Here is an 11,853-nt window from a genome sequence, read left to right as displayed (position 1 = left end):
CCTGCTATACCTGAGCCCATCATTGTAGCCACTGTGTCAATCCATCTTGTTGAGGGCCTTCCCCTTTTTCATTGACCCTCCCCTTTACCAAGCATGATCTCCTTCTCCAGAGAATGGTCCCTTCTGACAACATGACCAAAGTAGGTGAGACAAGTCTGGCCATTCTTGCTTCCAAAGAGCATTCTGGTAGCACTTCTTCTAGGACAGATTTGTTTGTTCTTCTGGCAGTCCATGGTACTTTCATTATTCTTTGCCAACACCACAACTCAAAAGCATCTCAACTGTTCAGTCTTCCTTATTCATTGTCCAGCTGTCACATGCATATGAGGCAATTGAAAATACCATGGCTTGGGTTAGGAGCACCTTAGTCTTCAAGGAGACATCTTTGCTTTTCAGCACTTTAAAGAGGTCTTTGGCAACAGATTGGCCCAATGCAATACGAAGGTGTTTTGGGAACAGGTATATAGGTTGATCATTCTTCAGATTTTATCATATAGTCATCCTATGGCTTCCATGACTGATTCTTCTCCTCTAACCATTTACTTCTATGTGATCAGTGTGGGAAGATATTTTGTCTGTATGTGATGTTGAGTCATATTCGTGGCTTTAACCTGTAAAACCAATATTAATACAATGCAAGAGTGACCCCTGAATAAAAGGGGGGAAACACTGAATAGGGTGTTGGGGGACCTGTATTCTTGCTTTTTAGTTCTCTCAGCAGCTTTGTCACTTGAGCCAAGTAATTTAACAACTTGATTTCTTCACTAGTAAAATGAGAATATTACCACCTGTGCTACTGACCTCAGGGTTGGGTGGAAAATGGGAATGAGACTGCTTAAATTTAAGAGGTATAATAAATTATTTTACTTGAAATTCTGCTGATTGAGGCTACCTACTGATAATAAAATACCTACTGATTACACAATATTTTGTGGATTATCTAGATTGAAATGTAATTCACAAATAGAAATATTCTGACTTTTTATAAATGTCATGTCTGCCCTTCTGTTTTGGTATGTCACTTGGCTTAGTTCCATGTTTTCAAAGTAAAATGATGGTTTAAACTTCCCAGCAATCAACTTTTATGGAAACAGCAGTCAAGAAATCAAATGACCCTGTATTGCATTGCACAAATGTGCTGCAAAAGACTTCTTTAAAGTTTTAAAAAGCAAAGATGTCACTTTGATTACTAAGGTGTGCCTGTCTCAAGCCATGGTATTTTTAATTGTTTCATATGCATGGAAAAGTTGTATAATATAAAAGGAAGATAGAAAAATTGATGGGTTCAAATTGTGGTGTTGGTGAAGAATGTTAAGTATACTGTGGACTGCCAAAAGAATCATCACTATTAAAAGAAATACAACCAGAATGTTCCTTAGAAGAGAGGATGGCAAGGCTTCCGCTCACTAACTTTGGTAATATCTTCAGGAAAGACCAGTTGTTATAAAAGGACATCATGTTTGGCAAAGTAGAAGGCCAATAAAAGCAAGGGAAACCCTCAGTGAGATGGATTGACGTAATAGCTGCAACAGTGGACTCAAACATATCAACAGTCATGAAAACAGCACAGGAGCAGGCAACATTTTGTTTTTATACCTAAGATTACCATGAGTTGGAGCCAATTCGATGGCAACTAACAACAATAACAACAAATACTTTGAATTACCCATGAATGGTTCCTCAATGTTTGTGTTATTATAGTGGTATGATTGAGTTTTGTTACCTTTCAGGGATTTACAGGAAAGTTCTAATTCATTCAGTTGGGATTGGGGGGTTCTGAAACTTTGGCCTTCTTTTTTCTTCCTTTGCCATTTTTCTGAATCCATTTTTCTGAATCCAGTGACAGTGCAGGTAGTAGTTACAGTAGTAGCAAAAGGCATTCCTATTCATGTTCTTCCCTTTGACTATGCCTCCCATTGGACTGAGTGGTAATATTCTTGGAATCTGAGAATTCAGTTGAACTATGAACTTCTGGCTTTTAGAAATGTGAGCAATTTTCTTTACAGAGTAAATGCCTCTGACCAACCTTGTTCTCAAAAATCTATATAGTCTAGGACAGAAAAGTCTATAAACCACCAATCCTACTCTCAGCCACCTTAAGGCACCAGAAGAAAAGGGGAATAATACTGCTTTGGAAGAGATAACATGATGATGTTATTTTAACTGGGATATAAGTCAATTATTTATACTAGACAAATATAGACCCTGTCACCACAGTCACCAATATTATAATAGTTTTACTTGTAGATTACCAGGAGGACATTGACAGACTATTAGTGATTCATCTAGCATACTTTCAGAACCTCTGATTTTTTTCCTATTAAAATTTTTAGATGAACTTGTTATGTGAATTTGGATAAAATTCCTTATTCTAGTAGAAATATAATATGGTTGTGTTCTTCTGCCAAACCTGAAGGAAATCTAAGCACTCTGGTTATTGGTCAGTATTCTACCAAACTAAATGTGGAAACGGTCTGACTTATTTCTCTTTGTTACACAATCTATGGTACTTTGATACACAGTTTTAAAATATTCTCATGAAGACCTGATGGATGAAATCATTTTTATATCCCTCCAAATTCTGTCCTTTCTTGAAGCCTCCTTGGGGAAAGTGTGGCACCCATCCAAAGTCATATTCTCCTTTTTTTTTTTTCTGTGTTTGAATTTTTTCCTTACAAGTTAGTGGAAAAGAAAGTGGTCAGTTTTAGCACTTGATAAATAAGGAGGGGTTGAGACAGTTTTTATCTTGGAAATTTTAAGTCATTGGGAGAATTATGTTCAAGTATTAACTGCTTTTTGAAATTATTGGGAGAATCCTCTTAACCCACTTTAACATGAGTTGGTTGACTGAGATGAAAATATTTTTTATTTTCTGCATAAAAGAAAACAACATAGTTTTTGCATCATTACATAAGTCTAAGAGATTGTGCATATGTAAAAAGGAGGAGACAAAGCTGAATGCTAAATGCTAAAATGGACTAAAGTTGGAATACTTACTCTTTGACATTGAGCATAATAGGGTTCCATAGGTAAAGAACACCAAATATTTATACCGGATGTTTCTCTGGTGAAGCTTCTTGTCCTAGTTTGATTTCCCAGCTAACACTATTATACCATTCTTAAAAACACCTCCTTCTCACACCTAGATTTCCTCCTATAATTCCCCATCCTCAGAGATTCTCAACTTTCTGGATCCAATCTCCTTACTCTCTTACTTCTTTTTGAGGTCTTCATGAACATACTGTGTTTATTGTATGGAATTTCAGATAAATTCTCTTGATTTACTGCAAGCAGTAAAATATAATCACAGTTATTTCTCCCTTTGCAGCTCTATTTTTCCAACATCGAGGACCATCATTCAACTACTTTATTGCTATCCTTTTGTCATCAGTTCTCTGAAATTTTTTAAACCACAACTATAATGGGTAGCACTAATAGTGTTGCATAGTAATGTCTCTTTACAATTCACATCCTTTCCTTTTCAGCCTTGGAAATGGTGAAAGAAGGTGCTAAGATTAGTATATTATGAAGCTTGGGAAGGTGGGCTTTTTTAGGCCTGTTTATCCTCATACCTTAGTAATCTTTGCTTCAGTACCCTGTCCTCACTATCTTGTTCTACTTTATGACAAAGGATCAAAACTATTTCTTGAACATTGTGTACTAAACATTAAACCTTTAATGGAGGAACTTTAAAAAAAATGGTAGACTCCAATTACCAGGGAAGACATCACAGAAAAGAATGAACGTTGAGCTGGAGCAGGAAGAATAGGTTGAATTCAGAAAAGCGAAAAGCAGGAGAGACTTCATGCAGGAAATACCTCTGGAACAAAGGACAGAATGAGCAAGACAAGCTTGTGAGACAGAGTGGGAAGTCGGTGTTACATGGTACTAGGACAGTAAGCTAGAGGATTAGGTTGGGCCAGCTGGGAGTGAGTTCTCAGTGCTGGGTTCTAAAGAGTTTATTGATTTGTTGATTGGTTGGTTGGCTGCTTGCTTGCTTGTAAGTGGATTGTTTTATAGATCCACTAATTCAACAAATGGCTTCTCATGCCCCTTCACTGGCATATATGGTCCTCTATGATTTTATTTCTGCATACCTTAAAAGCCACTCCCCTCAGTGCTATGTACCCTAAACTCTTTCTAGCCATATGAAGACTTTTCCAAACCCCTCACCATGTTCTTCTTCCTTAGATCTCTGCCTCTGCATGGACTCTTTCTAAATTCCACCTTGTGAAGGCCTCTTTTGCATGCAGCACAATTTTTTTAATACTCTGATGCTGTAGTAGCCTGGGCATATACTTCAAAAGCTTCTAAGCCATATTTTGTGTTATCAGTGTACCTCTCTGCTTCCTGCATTTCATTAACTAGGAACCTCTGTAGATGGAGGGATCGAGTCTTATTCACCTTTACAGCCATATCACCCAGCACAGTTTCTAACACGTAATAAATTCTTAACATATATTTGTTAACTAAACTAAATATGTATTGAACACCTAGCTTGTATCAGGTATAGTGTTATTTTTAGAGGGTTATCTAGAAGCAATTTGTCTGATAGATCGAAGTTGGAAGATGTGGGGAAACCAGTTATGTGTTTTTTGCAATACCTCTTTTGTTTTAAAAAAGACAAAACTAGAGGATTTATTCCTGGAAAATTGGCTAAAGATAAAAGGATATGATTTAATGACTGGCTACTAGGGGCAAGAGAAAGGGAAGAGTTAAAAATAATGAAGATTTAAGAGAATATGAAAATAACAGGTAAACATATTTTGTCTAAGTCTGATCTGATGTTAGTCTCAGCCTCACCCCACCTCTGTGCTAATGATGAGTGCTTCGTTCCTGTTCAGTTTACTGGAACTAAGCACAAGATTCACATAGTGCTAATCTTTGTATCTGATTAGAAGTTCAGATATGAAATATGCATAGTTCAACCACACTGACTACAGTTTCCTATCAAGGGAAGGTGTGGAGTGCATAAATTTTTGAATGCATAAAGCCTGTTTCTGCTTTTGGGAGCTAAAACTGAAGTGTTATACCAGACAGATGCACTGGGGTGCGCTACTATGTAGCAGAGCCTAGCTGTGCATCACAGCTCTTAACTTTAAAACTCCAGAGAATTTGATGAGAGAGGGATCCACAAGAACATGACAAATGATGAGAGTTCAAACCTTAAGAGAAAAATGGGCTTATTGGTAAGAGACCTTTCTTTTCCTTTATATGCTGCTGTTATTTATTCATTAAAATAGCAAGCCTGTTATTTGCACATGTGGCTGTGAAGCGGTATACAAAAATCAATTTTATATGTATTGTAGAATTCAGGAGACATATTGGTAACCATGCAAAAACCATAGGAAGCATGTGTAAGGCTTGGGTCTTAAAAAGACATCTCAGAGAATTTTACTTTATTTCATGCTGTAGTATAGCTTAATTTCTATAGTTTGAATGCATTGCAGGTTAAAAAATATATCTATATTTAAAAAGTTAAAATAAAGAATACTGACTTATATAGAGATACATACTTTCACTTAGTTACCAGAAGGTGGCACACCAGATTCTTCTTAAATACACAAAGAAAAGATAATATTAATAGGAATATAAAATAAGCTGTATTTAAAGATATTTTAATGTATTTTTAAGCAAAGGAGTAATATAATTGTTATTTATTTGGTGAAGCTGCCCTTAATGCTGGAACTTCACAAGTGTGCCTTTAACCCCTTGTAGCTTTTTGTGATGCAAAAATAATCATTTTTATGTGTATAGCATTTTCAAAGTAGACTTTGAAATAGTATTGTCATTAAGGAGATACTGTTTGGAGTTTATTATTCTGAAAAAGAAACGAAATACTTGCCACTTACCTTTTGCATACAAAGTCATTAGATTTTGGATAACGTTTTGGATAAGGTCTTTGTCAAGGTCTTTTTAAAGATAACTGCTTGACTATGACTTTGATTTAGTTGTGACTTTAATAATTTAGTAGAGCTTGTGAGATGACCCAGAAAAAACAAAATAGTTAGTTCATTTTGAAGAAAAGACTAGATAAGGCTAGTCTTTCCTTTCTGTAAGCTAGTAACAACATAAAGGAAATGTAAATAAATGCAATTTGGTGCTAGTATGCCTCAAACATCTGCCAGCATACTTGAATTTTTTTAGGAGAGTTGACTGTTGACAGCATATACTGCAGTGCTTCTATAGTAGTCTCTATTTTTAAAACTGCATTCCTGAGACTGGACCAGAACTATGTCTGTTCCACGGTGTCTTTTGTATTAACCCAAAGGAGTTAGATATATGGCAGAACTTCACATAAACAAAATGTCCTGGTTAGGAAGCAGTACATCTATTTCTATGTTTTTATTAATTACATGTAGTGCGAAAATAAGAAAATTGGTAGTAAATGAACCTAGAAGAACATTAGCCATCTGTTCTCTGAAAGCTAGTAATGTGTGTCATTGGCTTTCAGGTTTTTATGGCAAAAACATATATCAACAAAGAATTGACCTTTCTAGCTTTTTAAGCCAGGAGGAAAAAAAAAAAAAAAAACCCTAGAAAATGACAAAGCATTCCAAGGGCTGAGTCTATATTTACTGGAAAAGTATTTCCTTGGGTCCAAATTTGGCTAGTTTAGTCTCTTAGATCAGCTGCCAATAAATATTGTATTTAATGTCAATCTTTTTTCTACACTTCATTAAACATAAAGAGAGCTTCTAAAATCAAAGAGAATCTTATGTCTTTCTAGTTAAGGGTTCTTTCTGTTTTTTTTTTTTTTTTTAAAGTTAATTAAGGTATTTTAAATTTTTTCTGTGTGGTCTCAACTGAAATATAAAGTAGTTTACTAATTTATAGCTAAAATATTTGTGGGGTGTGCTTTGAAAAATAAGAACTAAATACAATAGAACCACAATTAACCAGCTTCTTTTTTGTTTGTTTGTTTGCACTCCACTTTTAGGAGACGGAGGCAATTGTCTTTAAAACAAGCCGATTTCAAGGATATATTCAAAAAATCAACTTCAGGGTATGTCCAAGGGTCTGCGCTTTCCTCTACCTTTATGTCAGTGAGAATTTATTTTCATAAAAAAAAGACCCTGAGATATTAGAAGACTTTCTGTCATCAAAGAAAGTTTCAACAATGTCTAGGGCACTGTGTTTATTAAGACCAAACAATAAATCATTTTTTGTTGTTGTTGTTTAAAATACCACACATCATCTTACTGTGCTTTATGTTTTTCATTGTGCTTTCACAAACCTAAGTTGACTTGGTTACCATAACATTGCTGTGAGACAGGCAAGGAACATAGCATTTTCCCTGTTTTACAGAGGAGGGAAACTAACAATGGAAGTCACAAAGCTAGTTTGTGGCACAGCTGTAATCAGACCACAGGTGCCTGAAGCTTAGCTGTGTCCTTCTTGCATTCTACCTCAAGGAAGAATTTTGGAACAGATTTTCAGTTTGTAAAATCTGTATTGCATAATCAACATATTTGATACTGCCTTTGTTTTCTAATTGCTGTACTTCACAATTTCCCCCTTTGCATCCGTCTGTCTGCCTGCCTCTGTGACTATTTACCAACCAGCTGGAGACCTTGCTTTCAGATTCACCCAGACCTGGTAGGATCTGGAGTGTGGGAAGGAAAGATAATGGTCATGACACTCAGGCCTCGACCACTGGTGCCTGGAGGGCAGCTTTTGCTTGCAAACCCAGGAAGTAGGCTAGAAATGGAAGGGGAGAGAAAAGAAAGAAAAATGAAGGGAGGGAAGGAAGTGGGGAAGAGCACATCAGGCCTCAGTAACAGGGCTAGTAATTAGAAGCCACATGGAGGGTGGTGAGCGGCCAAGGCTGATGTGTTGAAGAAGGCCAGGGACTGAGAGAGAAAATAGAATCTCACTATAGCTGTGTATCTTGAGGGAGGGTTAAGAAACTTGACTTTAAAGGAGTGTTTCTGGAGTACGTGTTCAAACTGCAGAATCCTGGACCCTACTCTCAGACATCTACATTTAAAACATTCACCCCATGTGATTCTTATGTATTCGAAAGTGTGTGCCTTAAAGGTAGAGGACTTCTATTTTAGAGAGTAAATCAAAGTGCCACTTTCTGTAGCATCTGTGTTCCAAGTCAAAAACATATCAACCAGAGCAGGTGTGTGTGTGTATGTGTGGAGAGAGTCAGACAAGGCTGTTACTTGCACACCTTGCTGTATCTCCATCTGAAGCGTATCACAACAACTACTGTGCATTGTGGCTACTCTGAAGTATTTGTAGAAGGCCACTGGGTCCACGTTACACTTCTGGAGAAGGTAAAGGGCAGAAAGCTCTCCATCAAAAGGTGAAAAATATGTAAGTTTTGATATTTTTAAGAGTTAACCTCTCCCAATTGTTCTAAATTTAAAATCATTTTTTAAATGTCTAGGAAGTTAGGCTCTCCAGGGTTCGGTAGCAATGTTTTCACGCTCACTCATTTTTCACATGTAAATATTCAGTCTGCCGGAGTAGATTGAAAGGACCTTGTGGCCAGTGAACATGTTTTATTTTGTATACTTGTAACATTTGGCAAAGTCATGCTTCCTCAGTACTTAGTGATGATTGAACTGATTCAGCAAGTACCTCCTCTACACTTTTACACTATGCTTAGTGAGTTCATTGATTTGAGTATTTGTGAAGTTCAAAGAGTCTCTCACACGCTGTCAGTAATGACTAACAAATTGAAGGGGCCGCAATCAAAATCTGTTTTAGTTGATAAATGTACAAACTTATGGTTCTAATCAATACATTTACTCATGCTTGTTTCCTGTTTAAGGTATCAGTTTTAACTTTGGTCTTGCTGCCCCTTTCCCCTTTTTGAAATGCAAGTTATATGTTCTGTGCTTTATAAATCTGAACTCTGAAATTTGAAAATTTTGGAAACCCCTAAACATAAACATTTTTGCTTAATGACCCAACAGTGTCATAGAAATTCAAACGAAATAGCAGACCCAATAGTAGAAGACTCCTGAAAATGCACCACATTGTCTCTTGACTTCCAACTAAAACTCACAGTGACCCCCATTGGGTTTCCAAAACTGTAAATATTTATAGAGGCAGACTGCCTCATCTTTTTTCCACAGAGCAGCTGGTGAGTTCGAACCACTGACCTTTTTTGGTTAGCAGGCAAATGCCTTAACCACTATACCATCAGAACTCCTGTCTCCTGACTTAGATCAAGCCAAATAAGCAATGAATGAATAAATATATGCTAACTGGAGGGAAAATGTATTTTATTCAAGTGTTACATAACTTCAGAATTCCATAAGAAATAACTAGTTATTTAAAACACACATTTGCTTATAAAGACATTAAGTGGTTCTGAACTTATTATTTGAAGTGGAGAGCTTTAAAAGACAGTCAGGAAATCCCAAATTTAAGTTACCTCTAGTTTAAACCTAGAGTCAACCTAGAAGATGAATTCTATTTTTATTCCCTCATATCAAAATCATATCTACCCTACTTAGAAATAGAACATGAGGTAAAGGAGAAGGGATGCCCCCCTCCCCCATCAGATAACCATTGCATTCAATGGTGATAAAGTTAAATGTAATGCTAAAAAACATTGTCGTTAGATCACAACACATGAATTTTATATGAGTTAATGGTATTTTTACATTATAGGATTTTTTTTAAAAATTGTTATCTGGGTGAAAGTTTACAGAGCAAATTAATTTTCCATACAGCAGTTCATACAAATTTTGTTTCATGACATTGACTGCATTTCCCCACAATGTAACAGCTCTCATCCCACTTCCTCCCTGTAGTTTCCTCTTCCCTGTGTCCTCCTTCCCATGCACTCTCCCCACCCAGCTGTCTCACTGTGCAAACACTGCCCTTCTGTTCTCCCATACATCATAGGATTTTAATCTAATTGTTAAGTATATTTTTCAGGCATAGTAATTTTAAATTGTGCATTTTAGAGCTAGCTTCTATAACTTACCATTATATACTTGGCATCCTACAGAATAGCTGTTGTTGTACCTTTTAACTTGTTTTGCAGAACTTAAAATGACCAAAGAGAAGACTTCTAAATTAGAAAATGAGAAAGATTTCAAGTCATCAAACTAGATGTATTGGGCAGGTTTCTATGTCTTGTGGTACAACCATAAAAGACAAATAACTGTGACTCTAAACTACACTGTTAGGATAACTGTTGAATACGTTATGGCCGTGGGTCACAAGGTTCAGGTGTAAAGTTGAATCTTGATTGATGTGTAAGATTCCTCCTTTCATTATATAGTTAGAACCTTTTATTTTCAGTTACCAGTATTTCCTTTGGATATATGAGTAGAGAATTAAAACTTTTAATTATTTGGCCAAGGAAATGATTTAAAAAAAAAAAAGAAAAAGAAATCACAATTGAGCATAAAGGCTGCTTTTTCATGGAAAATCTAAGTAATGTTGTATAATACTAATGAGTTTTTGGGATTAGCTTTCCATGAAAGTGTCCATTTGTGGTTAGCCCAACTTTATTTCATTGCAGTTATCCTCTAAGTGTTTGTAACCAAGGCTTACATACACTCAGGGACAGGAAGGATGGGACAGCCAGCTAATATCCTAGGTCTCATTTCTGGCTCTGACATTTATAGTGTACATGTTACTGTTATAATAACTCTTTGGATGAAAGGATATAAATATAAATTATTCAGAGTAGTAGTATTATTTCATTATTTTGTTTTGGGATGTTGAGAAATAAATCTTAATATACCATTCTAATGGGAACTCTGGTGGTGTAATACCTAAGGCATTTGACTGCTAACCAGAAGGCTGGAGGTTCAAACCCACCAGCCACTCCTCAGAAGGAAGACTGGGTGATCTACTTCTGCAGAGATACCGCTTCAGAAACCCAAGGAGGGGGTGCTATGAGTCGAATCGACTTGACTGCAGTGATATCATTCTACAGATTTTTCAGAACCTCAGATTTTTATAAAAATATAGGCATTTCTGAAAAAATATAAAATATAGCAAAAGTTCAATTTCTTTTGCCAGTATGCCTTTTTGTATTTGATATGTGATGTACTTATTACTGAAAAGTTTTTCAACGGTCATAAATAAACATTATTGCGTATTGTGTAGTCTTACCAAAATAATGCAGGATTTACAAAACAGATTGCAATGTTGCTTAACATTGTCTTCATGTAGTTTTTGTACAGGTGGTTCTATAGTTGATGGTGCCACAATTAAGACCAAGTAGGGAAACAGTTTGAAAAGTTTTATATGAAAGTATTTTTTAGTAAGTGACACTATATTTTGAACTTTTCTTTTAGTATGCGCTATACCTTTTAAATGGCTTTTTATTTTGATTAACTATGCAGCTGCTTCATGGGAGAAAGACATGGCAGTCTCCTTCCATAAAGATTTATAGCCTTGGAAACCCTATGGGTTCTACTCTGTTCCATAGGCATCCCTATGAGTCAGAATCTATTCTATAGCAGTGGATTTTTTTAAATGTGGATTTACTGTACAGGCAATCAGAAAACCTAGCAATGCTTTAACTATTTTACTTACTCAAGGTGATTTTAGGAGGTACCAAAGAAGTTGCTGAAAGATAACTAAACAGATTATTTTTATTTGAGAGAGGGAGGTGAGAGAAGGGATTTTTTTATATTGTTGTTGTTAGCTATTCCTTTATCACTACAAGTAGTGTGTTTCTTTTATTTAAGAAAATATGTATTCATGGTGATTTTCTTCAACATATACTTACATTTAACATGATAATGTGTGTGTGTGTGCGTGTATCACAAAAAAATCAAATTTACTGCTGTCGAGTGGATTCAACTCATAGTGACCCCTTCTTCTGAGGAGTGGCTGGTGGGTTTGAACCGCTAGTCTTCTGGTTAG

At 36.0% G+C, this 11,853-nt stretch overlaps 1 protein-coding gene across 1 annotated transcript in view; it reads left to right on the top strand.

Moving 5' to 3' along the window:
• Positions 1-11,853, top strand: part of KLHL13 (kelch like family member 13) — a 191,883-nt gene that overhangs the window by 73,746 nt on the left and 106,284 nt on the right. The window contains exon 2 of the mRNA XM_042782199.1: positions 6,941-7,006. Coding sequence (XP_042638133.1) covers positions 6,941-7,006 — 66 coding nt within the window. The remainder of the gene's footprint in view (positions 1-6,940; positions 7,007-11,853) is intronic.

This window comes from Orycteropus afer, unplaced genomic scaffold, assembly GCF_000298275.1.
Source record: "Orycteropus afer afer isolate SDZICR_OR568_19922 unplaced genomic scaffold, OryAfe1.0 scaffold00259, whole genome shotgun sequence".
In the NCBI taxonomy this organism is placed as follows: domain Eukaryota; kingdom Metazoa; phylum Chordata; class Mammalia; order Tubulidentata; family Orycteropodidae; genus Orycteropus; species Orycteropus afer.
Note: the sequence above shows the minus strand (reverse complement) of the source record. Positions and strands in the feature narration are given on the sequence as shown.